The sequence below is a fragment of the Lonchura striata genome, chromosome 2 (assembly GCF_046129695.1).
Source record: "Lonchura striata isolate bLonStr1 chromosome 2, bLonStr1.mat, whole genome shotgun sequence".
Taxonomy (NCBI): Eukaryota; Metazoa; Chordata; class Aves; order Passeriformes; family Estrildidae; genus Lonchura; species Lonchura striata.
In genome coordinates this window covers 63,729,732-63,745,058 of record NC_134604.1, presented here as the reverse complement: position 1 = coordinate 63,745,058, position 15,327 = coordinate 63,729,732, and the positions used below count along the sequence as shown (strand labels likewise).

The following is a 15,327-nucleotide window of genomic DNA, read 5'->3' as shown; positions in this document are numbered from 1 at the left end:
GCATCCAGATCTGGGGTCATGAGCACAGGAAGGACATTGACCTGTTGGAGCAAATCCAGAGGAGGAACACCACGTTGATTAAAGGACTGGAACACCTCCCCTACAAGGGAAAGGCTGAGATAATTTGGTTTGTTCAGCCTGGAAAAGAGAAGGCTTCAGGGTCACCAAAATGCAGCCTTCCAGTACCTGAAGGGAGCCAACAAGAGAGCTGCAGAGTGGCTTCAAAGTGAGAGTAGGTTTAGATTAGTTGTTAGAAAGAAATTTGTCACTGTGAGGGTGGTGAGGCACTGAAACAAGTTGCCTAGAGAAGCTGTGGATGCCCCATGCCTGGAAATGTTCGGGGGGGGGGGGGGGGGGTTGGATGAAACTGAGCAACTCAGTCTAGTGAAAGGTCTCCTGGCCCATGGCAGGGGATTTGGAACTAGATGGTCTTTAAGCACCCTTCCAACCAATAAACATAAACATACAAGAAAATAAAATATTAACCCTTTAATTAATTAAAAGTGATGGAAAAATATTCATTTAAGTTTATAATTTTGTTTATACTGTTTTTTCCTTGTTTTGAGTTGTGAAAGTAGGAGTCATCAGTTTTATTTGGTGGAAAACGCCATGGATCTAAGATGAAATATGTAGGTCTGTGTGTCTCAACTCACACAAATACATGTGCAGCTCAACAGGGATTACAGAGCATACAGTGCTTCCCAGAAACACTACCTGGTCTGGCACAGTATCTCAAGTATGACTGATCACTGATTCACCTTATGGCTGCTGTTCATTTACCTTGCCACAGACTGTACAGTGTCCTACTGCTTTCAACCAGACATTGTTCCTGATAAGCCTTATTGCAAGCACTTCAGGTAACTTCGAATCAAAAGGGAAAAAAAATCAAAAATCAAAAGAAAAAAAAAAAAGTGTTGTGTAGTTTCAGCTGAGAAAAGCAGTATTAGCCCTTGCCATAGTGGTTTAGGTCATTGTATGCCACCTCAAAGTCCTGAAAAGTCAGGATCACGAAAGTGACAGTTTAGGAGAGTGTCTTACGACTCACGGGAGTTTCTCTGTATACACAAACTGTTGCAGTTAGAGGGTACACAATTCCTGAACAAATCCTTAAAAAAAAAAATCACCCAACTAGAAGAAAAATAAACAAACAAACATATACCTAAAAAAAAAAAAAAACGAGAAATTAAAAAGAAAAAAAGTGGTTTTAATTAATAAATGCGGTTGCATCCTGCTCAGTAAGCTGAAACAGAGCCCGGCCCCGCCGCCCCCCCGCCGCCCGCCCGGCCCGCGCCTTCCCTGGGGCCGCGCCGCCTCCATCGCCGCCTATTTCGGGGCAGAGGCGGCGGGGCCGCTCGGGTGAGCGGCGGCTCCGGTGAGCGGGGGCAGCGGGCTCGCCCTCTCCGGCGGGGCGGGGGAGGCGGCGGCCGGCCCGGGCGGTTGCCGCGGCTCGGCTCCGCGCACGGGCCCGGCATGCGCGCCGGGCGCGGGCTTGGCGATGCGCGGCCCCGGGAAGCCGCGGCTGCGGCCGCCAGGAGAGGCGCTGGACCGGGGTCGGACGGGCCCTCCGCCGAACGCTGACCGGGGCTTCCTGCTCCGAACGGGCGGGTGTTGGCCGAACGGGAGTGCTCAGCCTTCCTCCCCAGGGAAGGCTGGAGCTGGCGGTGTGGCCCGGGAGCGCTCTGTGCGCTCCCACCGCCAGCACGTGTGACAGCCGCGGAGAGCCCCGCTGCCGCCCTGCCGCTGCTGCTGCCGGGCTGCCGGCCTGCTGTGACCTTGGGAAGCTGCTGCCGGGGTGCCGGCCTGCCACGTGGGCTGTTGCAAGGAGCAGCGCTGCCTTGTGGATGCATCTCAGCCTTTGGAGACTGCATAGGCAGAGAGAAACATCTGGAGCTGAAGTAACATCTGCTTGCAGAAGATTCTGCAGGACCTGTTACACTAACTAAATGCTTCTGTATTTCCAGGTTTGAGGTTTGGATTTGCTTTGGAAGTCACAAAGCAGTTGCTGCCTCGTTCTACCCCCATTCGACTTTTAATACAGTAGTGTTACTACAAATAGGAAAAAAAGGTATGTACTGATATACTACTAATTTAGTTTTGACTAAGACTTAAATCTTCTGAAGGTGGCACTATGCTGATATAGATCAGATGACTAAACTTGTCTCTTAAAAGATCCATATTTTTATAGGCATATATTTTTTTGCTTCTGCTGCCAAGTTTTCTGTGGGTGATCTGGCATATGCTCCCTTTGGGGACTGGCACGAGTTGATAAGCACTCAGCATGATGAAAGCAGTGTACATTTTACAGAACGCAGGCAATTGCTGCTCTCTAGTAATTCTTTCATTCAAAGTCTGTCTCAATGATTTGGTTTTTTCTCCCCTAAATGAGGAGCAAAACTCAGAGTGGAGTATGAACACTAATGAGATATATAGGATAACCAAGCATAATTTGGCCTTGGAGCCTCCACTTTGAAGTAACACCTAGTGTGCTGTGCTGTCCATAGCAAAACAGTTCAGATCTGAAGCCACAGTTGTGAAATTGCATGTGTTGGTGCCATTTATTGGAAGAGCAATGTTTGTTTATTTTTCAAACTAATTTAGATTTATTTAACAGATTGGATAGGTAAAGTCACTGAGTGACAGTGTTTGGCCTACTGGTGTATTTTTTAATGTTCAAGAATAATAAATCTGTTTAGAGAAAGACTTTCTTAAAGCCTTGGTTGTAGTCAGGTATCTATGTTTCTTGTACAAAGGATGTGGTTTATACAATGTGTCTTTCTATGATTTTTTCAAGGAAGCCTACTGGGAATTGTGTTTCCCATTCAAATTATGCCAAAATACATTTTGGGAGGTAACAGGCTTCAAAAGAAGCATTACAGTAGGTAGAGGAGTGAAAATCGTTCTGTTTATTTACTGATGTACTGTGCTTGAAGACATGCTTTAAAGCCAATGAGGCACTAATTCACATGTGTATTCATGTGGGTTTTAAGACTCATGCAGCTTTTTGACAGCACTGCCACAGAAGTGTCTCACTCAGCAGCATGGTTCTGAAACAGTGGGAGATCTTCATCTGAATTATTTTACCCCAGATAAGTAAGCTTGTTTTAACTGCTTACCCAGTGAAAGTGTCTTGATGCAAACTTTAGAATGGAATTAATTTGAATGTTTTATTTCAGTGTGACATTTGTATTTCTGCTATCCAGTTGCCTTCCTGAGAGACAAGGTGTAATTCTTATTTATAACATTGTGTTGTGGGAGGACTTGCACTAGGAACATGACAGCCAGACACAATTCAAGATGTTCATGTTCATTCCCTTTCTACTCCTTTTCTGAAAGCCACACAATGTATTATCATGGCTAGAGTTTTCTTAGCTGTTTTTCACCATGAGGAGAGCAGATTCAGTTTTGCTTTATAGGTGAGGAGGTGAGACAAGCATGAAATATTCCAGCCTTAGACACCTGAGGGAAGACTATGCTGCTACAATCAATATAAAACTAACCTTCAGCACTGCTCCCTGCATGTACTGTTTTACTTTCATTTGAGAGATCCAGGGAGATAAGCTGGAAAGCCCAAGTAAGCTGAAGCTAGGCAGTGATATTCCAGGAGACCTGCCCAGTGCAGCAAAATCAGTCAAAATGCTAAGTCTCATTGCTGAGCACAACCACTTTCTGTCTCTAAATGGAGGAGTGGATCTGAGGGCATTCTTGTAATGCTTTTGCCTGTCAAGTTATTGTAAATTGTGTATTTTTCATCTTTCTCTTCCCTCAGGAGACAAGTATCTCCATACCTAAGAGGAAACAGGAGACTTTGCTCTGAAATAACTGATATACAAGTGTGAAGCATGAGGATCAACTCTGCTGTTCAGGCTGCTATTGACCTCACAGCAGGTGCTGCAGGTAATGCTTAATTACACAAAACTTCTGAGAGACAGTTTTGATGCCTTTGACAAATATAAAAGCAGTTTCGACTTGCTATAAAAAGCTTCACCTCTGTTTTTTAAGGGTATGAGGAGAAGCCGTGACCTCAGCCAGTGTTGTAACTGTATCACTATAGCTCCTCCCTGGTGAAACCCCTTATTACACAGTGAAGAAGACATAACACCTTTCTTGGACTAATAATTTTCTATAAGGAGGTTTAAGTTCTGCTTACATGAGTTTATGAATCAGTCAGAGTATCAGAAGAGTTTTGCAAGGAAGTCAGTGTGTGAGTGATTGAGGTGCTGCTTTTGTCACAGGAACCGCCCCTAAATGAAAGGGACAAATGCTACCTGAAGGATTTCTGGCTCAGACAACATCCTGGTGTGAATCTCTAAAACCTGTAGTAGAACTGATGATAAATTTGCATAGCTGACTTCCACTGCAGTCTGCTCTGTGCTGTAAAATTTTGCTGGACCAGCTGTGTGGAAATGGTTGCACTTTCTCACTGATATTGCCATGTTGGTAATGCCTGTGGCTCAGGGATGCAATTTTGAACTCTGCCAGGGAAAAGGGGTCTTTTTGACACTTCTAACCTAACAGTGGTTATATGGAAAAGGTGAAAGATTTGTCTTATTTACTTTTATAACTAGTTTAGACAATGTTAGTGATCTTTTTTTCTTTTCCACACAACAAATATTACAGTCAGTCCTTTTGATGTTAATGCTGTGAATATGACAGTATTAATGGTGTTAAGTGCATTCAGTGGTAGTTATTTGTGATCATTTGTCAGAGTAGAGGTTAACAGTGCAGTGAGAAAGAAGTAACAGCACAAGTCCAGTGTGGAAATCTCTTTAGCAAATGTAATTAAGTAAGCAAACAGCTCGTTCCTCCAGAAAATGTGTAACCTGGTTTTACCTTCTTCTCCAGACATAGTCTTGACTACCTGATAAGTAATGACATATTGAGGCAAGTAAATTCTGGACAAGAATAAATAAGTCACTTGGCTGTCTGTGGTCATAGTCCTTAGCCTAGGATCTAGGCAACCTCTAATACCTTCTTTGATTCAGTAGGACTCTTTTCCCCACCATTGCTGTATTATGATGACCACACTTGTCTGAATGTTCAAACATATTTGACTTTTTGGGCTTCTGGTTTAATTTTGTAGTTGGGTTCAGTTTTTTGTGACTCTTGTTATTATTAATATTAAGAATTATTTTTCTCTTAATATTTCAGATAACAACTAGGACTCGGTCTTTATCTTAAGGCTTACGAAGTTCATTGCTGCAGTTTACTAGGCTTTCTGAGCCAACTTCAATAACAGCCTTTTTGGAACAGCCATTCTGTCAACTCCCAATTTTTAAGCTTTACATTTCCAAGATCATCCCTAGTTTCCCTGGACATCTTCCAACAGCCATTATTTTATTACAGGAACCTAGCATTTGTCCTGTAGATTAATATCTCTACCTGAATTCCCTGAAAATAACATTGGCTGAGGCTTCCCAGCCCTGCTTTTCATTTGAAGCTTACATGAGTGTTACTGGTCTGAGCCAGCTACTTTTCTCCTAGGTTATCCTTCCAGAGCAAGAAACTCTTCGTGCTTCCTTGCTTGATTTGCTCTGAAGCTCTTAATGATCCATCTGGTTGGGAATTAAGTTTTATGGCAGCTAGATCCTGACTTTCTCTCAAAGGCTTGAAGTACCTCTTTGCAGAAAAGCATGAACAATGTTAAACAAATGTGTTTCCAAAGAGCAAAATGGATTGCAAATAACACTTAAATACTTACTCTTCTCCCCACTTTAAAGAAAAATAACTAATCTTAATTGGATGCACATATTTGTTTCCATTTCAGTTGCTTTCCTATCTGCATTTACAGATAATTTAAGGTATGTGCATGTCAATTGTGGTTTGGTTAAAGATCAACTTCTGTTTTAGTAAAGTCCTCTCCTGCTAAAAAATAAAACCATGAACCCTATATAAGGTACACCTATCATGTGTTTCCTGAAAAAATGTAACATCAGCTCTTCCTGCAGACTACAGAATTGAGTTAGATCTTGCAGAACACTGCACTGTAAGCAAAATGGTTATTGATGACATTGATGGAAATATCACACAAGTTGTCGGGTATTGACCTTGCAGTTCAGTTTGGAAAACATATCATGTTGAGAAATTTTGCCCGTTTGCCCTTTTTCAGCTTACACTTGACACTTCCAGTCTCTGGAAAGAAATGTGCTTAAGAGCCAATCTGGAGTTTTGAAGTAAAAGATTTGAGTCTTTGGATATCAATTTATTATGCATGATCAGTTTAGCACTCTCAGCAGTTTTCCTCTTGTCCTGGAGGAATCCCTTGATTACTAATCTTTCAAGGTTGAGATTTTTTTGTTATTATTGGCATGTAAAATCAGAGATGCCTTCTGAACCACTGCATTAATGGGCAAAGGAAAATATTATTTAACTCATTGACACAAGTGACTTGATTGCAGAACAATACTTCTAATTCAGTACAAGGTTATAAAAGTGAGCTGATTCATTTAGATGCTTGCTTTTCATGAGATAAAAAAATGTTTAATGAGAATCGTGATGTTACTGCTCCTTTGCCTGATTTTTTTTTTCTTAAGGTAACTGAATTCACCAGTGACAACTGATGCCATTTTGCTAAAATCAGTGCACTTGTCTTTTCCTACAGGGAATTAATTAATCTTTGCTTTCCTTGTGATTTTCCTAATACTGGTGCTCCAGCATAGGTGTTGCAGTTGTGATAACCTTCAGCCACTGTTAACTTCCTCTGTTTGCCTAGGTGGGACAGCCTGTGTAGTGACTGGCCAGCCCTTTGACACTGCAAAGGTGAAGATGCAGACGTTCCCCAGCATGTACAAAGGACTTGTTGACTGTTTTGTTAAAATCTATAAGCAAGTGGGATTTCGAGGCTTCTACAAGGGAACCACACCAGCACTTGTAGCCAATATCGCAGAGAACTCCGTTCTGTTTATGTGCTATGGATTTTGCCAACAAATTGTGAGAAGAATTGTTGGAGTCGACAGGAAAACAAAGCTCAGGTTAGTAATAAATACCTGGTTTGTATTTAAAAATAAATAAGTATATAAAATTTCACGCAATTGCTATTTGCCAATACTGTACTGTCAGGTGCAAGTGAGGTCCCAGGCTCTCTTCTGACTGTGTACAGTGTAGTAAATTTTGGAATGTAGGCCCTAGTGTGACAATATAGTATCTAATACAGAAAAAACATCTACTAACCAGTCACTGCAGCTGGCTGGTTTAGATCATCACAGCTTAACTGGAGTATTCAAGACCTGGAACATTTTTACCAATAGGATGGAGCATTTCCACACCTGAAAGTTAGTATTCCCTTAATATCTAGGTTGTTCTGACTTTGCAGGGGAGCTGGTGGTTCTTCTTACAAGGGCATACTAAGGGGGAAGGGCACTTTTCTAATATTGTATTGCTTTTAAAATGTATTTATTTAAGGTTCAAAAGCTTGCTCACCCTACAAACCCCTTACCTTTTCCTACGCATTAAAATGTAGGAGATAAGCCTACCAGCAATATGTTTCCCTTCTTCACTGTTTTTTGTGATCATCCTGGGAGCTAGACCACAGGTGTGCAGATGTCCTAGGATCATCTCAAGTGACTGAGGCACCATGGTCATGCTGCATGTAGGGAAGGTAGTGAGGAAACTTTTAAACAGTATATTGGTGTACTAGTCTGTCTCTGGAGTTGGATACAGAACAGGAATGTGAGTATGTACCAATAGCAAGCACCTTTGACATCTGTCAATTATTTCCTTGGTCAGGAAATGGTGCTTTTCAGATCCAAGGTAGCTCTTTAATGCCTGGTTGATTCAAGGTCAAAGAGTGTGACTGCAGAGCTGTTCTAGGACAAAACATTAAAGAATTTAAGTTTACTTGAAAGATTGTCCCTTGGTGTTGTTTCCTTATTCTCTTCATGTGGATCACTGTGGGGGCACCTTATGAGGCACATGTAAGAGAGAATTGTATTGACATTGTCTTCAGCAGGGTCCTGATGAGAACATGTTGTTACTGATGCATAAGTCACAAAGAAAAGAAATTAAAAGAAAAATGCTAAATTCTGTTATCTTTTAACATATGCTTAGTTCAACCAACATATTTCATCATAAAGTCTAAAGTGAGACAGCAAAATAGAAAGAGAAGTGCTAAATTCCATTTGCTGCTTTGCAGGCAGTTACTGATATCTTCCCCTTTGAAAGTTCTCATTACTGCCATATCTGAATGTGATGAGCTTTGCTTCATGTCATAACTTAGGTTTTGTGATGCTTCAAGGTGATAAGTTGTAGCTTTAATCTCTCATACTATAGACGTATCAAACTGCTGGGCACAAGGCAAGCATCTCCCTTAGATTGAAAGAATTTCTGTGCTGCAGCGAGATCAGTCTCACCTGTGCTGACTCCCCAGGTTCTGAAAGAGAAGCTCCACTTCTATGCTATTATGCAGCTCCTGTCCAAAACACAAGTGTCTGTAGGAGCCTGTTTAAAATGCATCATAAAGCAGTGTTGCCCTCAAGTACCAGCCTTTTGAATCCTGGCAGTTTAGCAACCTAGAATCTGTGGTATGTGTAAAATCACCACAAATAAGCCCCAGTTTTGGAACACTGAGTCACTGCAGAAGACAGTGCTCTCTTGTTTGGTGGTGTGGCTTATGTTAGTGCTGTCTCTGATTCACATGGTTGAATTCATAGCAGCACATCCATACAAAGATTACAGTGATCCATTGTGCCTGCTTTCAGTTTTCTAGCATCTTCCACTGAAAGCCATTATTAATACTGGTAAGGTGAATTTGAAAATACTGACATCTATCTATGTGAGGTGATTATTGCTCCTATTCTCTTTGAGGAAGTAATAAGTAATTAAAATTGCCCAGTAAAGCAAGTCTATAGAATTCTTCATAAATGCTATCAGATTTTCCCTTCCTGGCTTTTATTCTGCTGCAATCACTGAAGTATAGAAAAAAGGGTAGAGGTTGCAAGGATGCATCGTATCTCCTTGGTGTCAAAAGGGTGTCTTCTTGTATAAGAATATGGGATGAGCTAGGCTTTTTTCCCTCTGGTTCAAGTAACTGCCCTTTGCCCTTAAGAATCTTTCCCCCAAGACAGCCAGTTTTCCTTGATGGTATTTAGGATACACGTGGAGGAAGCTGATTGCTGGTGCAGTGGCTCCACTGCACTGAATGTCAGTGCCCAAATACCTTCTGCAGTTCCTTTCTTGCAGTGATCTACAGAATGCTGCTGCAGGCTCCTTTGCCTCTGCCTTTGCCACCCTTGTCCTCTGTCCCACAGAGCTGGTGAAGTGCCGGCTACAGGCCATGCATGAAATGCAGTTGTCAGGAAAGATAATCCAGGGACACAAGTAAGTATACACTCAGCTCAATATCCCTGAAATCCTTTCTTATGTATTATTTCTTCAAATCCTCTATTGGCTCAGTGTCACATTTATAGTGCACTGCTAACCAGAGAGGAGTTGTGGCTGGGAGAGTCACAGCCTGCTGATTTTCTGGGTGATAGTAAAGCTGGATGCCACTGAAGGGCTCCCAGCAGGATCTTGCTCTAAGTCTTATATTAATTCAATTGTTTGCAAATAGGTCTCACCATTAATTGTTGCTGCAGTTACCTATTTGTCTGTAACTTCTCATTAGTATTAGTATCACTAACTGGGTCAACCTCTCTCAGTACAGTTTGGTCAGTAGTGAAGGGTGTTATCCAAAAGGATGGTCCCCTTGGATTTTATCGTGGCCTGTCAAGCACTTTGCTGCGGGAAGTCCCAGGCTATTTTTGCTTCTTTGGAGGGTATGAACTGAGCCGGACATTCTTTGCCTCTGGGAGATCAAAAGATGAATTAGGTATGGTGCCTTTTTACAGGTGGGTTTTAGCACACTGTCATGGGGGACATAAAGGGGGCATATCTTCCCTGAAGATATACTAACAATGTTGTAAAATACATGCAAAATGAAGGAAATGAGGTATACTAAATATGCAGGGCTGCCTTTGGTGTATACATAATAATAAATTATTGAAGTGACCATTTTCCAGTGAAGCAGGATGTATCATAAATAAGAGAATTAACACAGCAAGCTAACACTACAAAACTGATGAAATATCTGACCCCACAGTGTAACACAACTCTGAACTATTTCATTTCAGCTGCTATTCAGAGTGATTTTGACGTATTTAGCTGCATTCTCTTGAACAGCGTGTTCAAGTATATGCTGAACTGCATGCTGACCATCAGATGTAGTTACAGCGATAGCAAGATAACACTGAGATTAAAAATTAGAAATGAAAAAACATGGTGATGCCAGAATAAAGATTGCCTGTCTCCTGTTAAAAGACTGAACCAGTCTTGCTTGGAGTCAGGATTTCAGCTGCATGCATTTTGGACATGTAAGAAAACATGTACAAACATCTGATCTGAAATACAAAATCCAGGTGCATCATGAAAGAAATGACTGATTACAAAATAACTCTACCAAATTCTCTATATATGATTAGTAACACTATATGATGTTACTCTAAACCATTTCACAATTAACCTTGGAAAGTGATTACAAGTGTTAAAAAATTATTTTAGCTAATACAATCAAAATTGAATTCTGAGTTATAGTTTTTAAACACTGCCAATAATCTGAGGCACTTTTATATTTTTTGAGTTTCTAGTTAAGAATTGCAATTTACCAGTGGCTTGAAATTAACTTAAAGGTTAGTGAGAGAACAACTGCTTTTTTGTCATAAGCAGCTTCCTCTGTTTCCTTTGAATCCTGCAGATGAAATAATGTTATATTTGTGTTGGTTAATCCTGTGGTATATAAAAGTATATTTCCTAACTTCTAGGTCCCATTCCTTTGTTACTAAGTGGAGGTTTTGGAGGCAGCTGTCTGTGGATTGCTGTGTATCCTGTGGACTGTGTCAAATCTAGAATTCAGGTTCTTTCAATGGCTGGAAAACAGACAGGCTTTATGAGAACATTTGTAACTGTGGTGAGAACTGAAGGTGAGTATCCAAGCAGTTCAACTGAATCTATAGGGCTGCAGACTGAAATCTATACCCTCCCAAAATCACTTAAGAAATCTAGTCCAGTGATAATGTGTTAGAGACAGATAATAACTGTTTCTAGCAAAAAAATATCTACTTCATGTAGCTTGGAATCTAGAAACTGAGACCTACTTCATCTTCCCTGCCTCTTGGTTCAGGAAATGATTCACTTAAACCTAACAGAAACTTACTATGCATTAAAAACAGATAAAGAAATGGGCTCTATTACATGTGACCAAACTTATACATGAGAAGGAAGTGGGTAAGTTCCATGCAGAAGTTTTCTTCACCTATAGAAGCTAATATATGGCTGAGGATTGATTTATCAAACAGCCCTATCCAGCCTGGCAACTTGAGGCATCTACCTCAGCATCTCCTCCCTGGAAAAGGCCTATGTCAGGTGCTTTTGGCAGAGGGTCTAAAAATATACATGGCAGCATCTATGAGTCCTGACCCCGTTGCTAGGTAAGATACTCATCAGAACTGGAGTCTGACTTGGGACATAGCTCTAACATAGTCGTGCTGCCCCCTTGCCAGCTGTGGTACAGCTACTGTCAAGTTATCTCAGTTGACCAAGACCTTGCCATATCTGAAATAAGCATTTAGCATAAGCCCTTACATGGCTAAACTCCTGTTATAACATTAGATACTTTAGTATCAATACCCAGTACCACTGCAATCAGTAGCTACACCAGTGAGTTCAGCTCTCTGTCTTCATGCTCCTCTAAGCAGAAGCACTGCTTCAGTAGCCTTCACCACTAAGAGCATAGTGGTTGATGCAGACAGCCACTTCAATAAATTGCTAAGTGGTTCTGGTTTCATTTCTAGGTGTGCTTGCCTTGTATTCTGGACTAACACCAACTATGATCCGTGCATTCGTGGCCAATGGGGCACTGTTCCTCGCCTATGAGTACAGCCGGAAACTTATGATGAAACAAATAGAAGATTCCTACTGATACCATCTAGCAAACGGAGAACAAGAGATTGTTTAAGGGTCATTTAAGTAAATGATGAAAAACACATAGATCACATGATGGTCTGAGCAGAACCAAATCAGTGACCTAATTTTAGGAACTCGATTCCAGTTTAAGATTTATCATCTTTTAAAATCAGGTGATTTTATGGAGGTGTGTACATGTTGCTTGAATTACACAAGCAGAACTATCTCCCTCTTACAGATTCTGCACTAGGTACACTGCATGTCATAAACATCTTTGCTGACTTGTATTGGTGCTAAAAATATTTACATTGACCTGTGGGGTTTAATGTAACATGCATGACTAGGTTGTGAGTTGTCTACAGCAAAGCACTGGTTTTAAAACTGCTGCAATTGTGACCTTTTGCAGTTGTTACTGATGTCTGACTCAACATCAGTTCTTGTCTAATCTTCTTGAATATAGATGACTTGGACATACCCCTTACCTAGGGAAACCTTTCCTTCTCCAGCTACACCCCTGTCCTGCTCTGGCTCCCTGCTTCTCTGTGACTTGCTAAGGTCATGGCAGAGGGTGTCTGACTTACATACTCTGTCCTAGTGAATGGGTTGATAAAAGTAGGAAACATTCACCTTATATGAGACTTAGAGCCCACAATATGCCTACATTTTTGATAAAAGAAGCATAGTAATGACATTAAGGATGCTATGCTGCATTGCATTGTTTTCTAAATCCTTTCAAGAAGTGCTGGAGTATGCCAAGCACCACTTAACACAAGGGACAGTGCTGGAAATAGGTGCTGCCTCTGAGCACAGAATTGTTGTAACTTTGTGCAGGCTCCTGTTTAGATGACCTTGGCACAAATGAGACCACATGCTGGAATGACAGGAAGCTGAAAGGGAACAGAAAGCCAGAACCGAGTTGTTAACTGACACCACGGTCTCTGACAGAACAGTCTTACTGAGGCTGGAGTCTTGCTACTCGCTGTGCCTCTTCAGCTGAGTGGAAAAAGCTTACATGACTGGATAGCTTGTATCACCTTCAGTCCTGGAGGGCATGGCCTGCTTGGTCATGTTACTTGATTAAATATGCAGTTAGTCAGTATTACCCAAAATAATGCAGTGACACCTCTTTCCAGACGCCCCCTTTGTTCTTCAAGTAGAATGCTCTTGCTACAAGCATGTTCTGCTTTGTAAGAAGCAGCTACTGCCTTATGCTGGAATAAGTTGAGCAGATCTTAGAACAGCACATACTTGTCCTGGAGTTGTACAGATATGCTACCCGAGTCCTCTAACTGCAGCCCACCAGTGTGGGGGCAGTGGGGGGCACATGCAGAGCCCTTTTTAACTCACTGAGGTCATCACAGCTACACGGAGATTAGCAGCTTGTCACAGCAACCACATTTGTCGCTGTTGGACAGAGCTGGAACAACCTAGTTTTGCATGTTACAGCTTCCCTTTCAGATCCCAGAAACAGGAACAGGATTTAGGCATAGATGAAATCACCTCAATACCTGCTGCCTCTTGCAGTAGAGCCAGGGTGCACTTAAACTGGCTCATTCCTTGCATTGTTGCACCCACTTTAATGAAGGGTGGCTGCTGCAGTTCCATAAAGTCTTCTTGCTCCGCCAGCCTCCAAGTGCAGAAATTCATGCCCCTTTCATACACCATGAGAAAAGGCAGTTAAAACAGGGCACAGATGAAGAATCTTCAGTGTCTACTGCACCAATACACCTTGACTGGTACACTAGGGGCAGCACCACTCTGCATTGCCAGTACTTTAAAAGGAATTTATACCAAATGTTTAAATTATTCAGGTAGGAGGAAAAGGCGTTAAGAGTTGTTATACTTCCCCTTCTTTTCAAAGCTGTCTAGCTAAAAGAAATAGTATATTTGTACATGTTTCTAATAGTTACAAAAAGGTGAAGACAGACTCCACCTCAGTGGAATACTTCAATCTATTTCTTAGATTTGTCTTTGCTTTCATTTTTTAAAGCTCATGGTTCCAGTTTTTAATACAAAAATTGAAGCTTCAAGAGAAGCAGGGTATTTAAAACAACCTAAAGCAAGAAGATGGTGGCATGTTTGAGAGTTTACCTTCTGAAATTGATGTAAGCAGTAATTTTTCCATTCAGAGCTGCTTAAGCTGTACACGTGTATCAGTTGTTCAGCTAAAAACTTAATGATGTTGGTACAGGAATTCACAGAAATAAAGTTTCATTTGATTAACCGAGTACCTGATGATTGTTTATGTCATTTAACAAGCTCATCTAGGTGAAAAAAAGGTTGAATTCAGCATCACCACCTTTCTGGAATGAAAAAGACTTTATACAATCATTGAGCATATAAAGCCCTCATAACTGAGGGGAAGGGGCAGCTACAGTAAGGTGCTGTGAAACAGCTGTTGATTTTACATCTATGGAAAATGAAACCCATAGTTCAGCACTTGGCCTGTTGCTTTGTTAGTACCAAAGTCAGTTCTAGTATTAGGGTTCACCCCAAATTTCAAGTTCCTAGATTACCACAATACAGGCTATAAGGTTTTCTGTCAGAAGAATGCCGAGAGTCCAGCACAGGTGACCTAAGTTCCACATATATACAGGACAAATATCCACTACCCTGTGAAGGTCAGTGCAGCAGGGAGGCAGGGCCTATTGTTACCCTCTTCTGAGCGGTGGTGCCTGGATCTCACAAGAGAAACAGTATATCCCTTGTACAGCTATTTTGTTACTCATTCCTGCTAACACATCAGTTTTTACTTAACTGCATGTGCTTCAGCTAGGAAAATCTGACTTGCTAGTACACCTCTGCTGCTGCTATATGAGGAAACTGGCTTACTCCCTAAGCAGGAAAATGGGTCACCTTAGGTGCCCTGCCAACTGTATGAAAAGGCATCCTCAGACAGTAGATAGATATCCAATTGCCTGAGCTAAGCTAAAATAAATTTGGGCATCAGCCACTTGTAGCTGCAATGAAAGGGCATCCTTTTTTAGCCCCTAGCTACATTCACGTGGACACTGAGGTAAATACATAGCAATAGCAGAAGTTAAGCCCACACATGGTGTACTTCATAGTACAAAACTACCTTCAAGTAAGCACAGGGAGGTACATGACCTCTGCTAATTTCATTAACTGGAAAGCTATGTCATTTCCCTTCCACTTTTTGGTTCCCAGGAACAAAAACACTAATGAAGCAGCAGAACCAAGAAGCTAACACCTCAACACATTTCACACAAATGAAGGCACAGTCTTCACAGAAGAGCTGCACTGCTGAGAGTAGGTGGATGTAGAATAAGCATCCTGGAAGTTTGTGCATTACAGGTCTTAGTACCACTCAAGAGGAGCCAGTGAGCATTTACACTATTTGCTCAAATGAGCAGGTGCACAGATCAAACCCCTCAT

General features: G+C 41.5%; 1 protein-coding gene across 3 annotated transcripts; it reads left to right on the top strand.

The window, feature by feature from the left end:
* The first annotated feature begins 1,296 nt into the window (after positions 1-1,296).
* On the top strand, positions 1,297-14,161 carry SLC25A15 (solute carrier family 25 member 15). 3 transcript variants are annotated; one of them, XM_021526609.2, is made up of 9 exons: positions 1,297-1,372; positions 1,962-2,065; positions 2,988-3,090; positions 3,767-3,894; positions 6,710-6,968; positions 9,175-9,312; positions 9,633-9,802; positions 10,791-10,949; positions 11,820-14,161. In XM_021526609.2, exons 4-9 carry the CDS (start codon positions 3,840-3,842, stop codon positions 11,945-11,947), a joined length of 909 nt encoding a protein of 302 aa, XP_021382284.1. In that variant the 5' UTR covers positions 1,297-1,372; positions 1,962-2,065; positions 2,988-3,090; positions 3,767-3,839; the 3' UTR covers positions 11,948-14,161. The 3 variants fall into 3 exon arrangements, with proteins under 3 accessions (XP_021382284.1, XP_021382283.1, XP_077637548.1); XM_021526608.2 differs by lacking the exon at positions 2,988-3,090; XM_077781422.1 differs by lacking the exons at positions 1,297-1,372; positions 2,988-3,090 and having other exon boundaries at positions 1,554-2,065.
* The last annotated feature ends 1,166 nt before the right edge of the window (positions 14,162-15,327 follow it).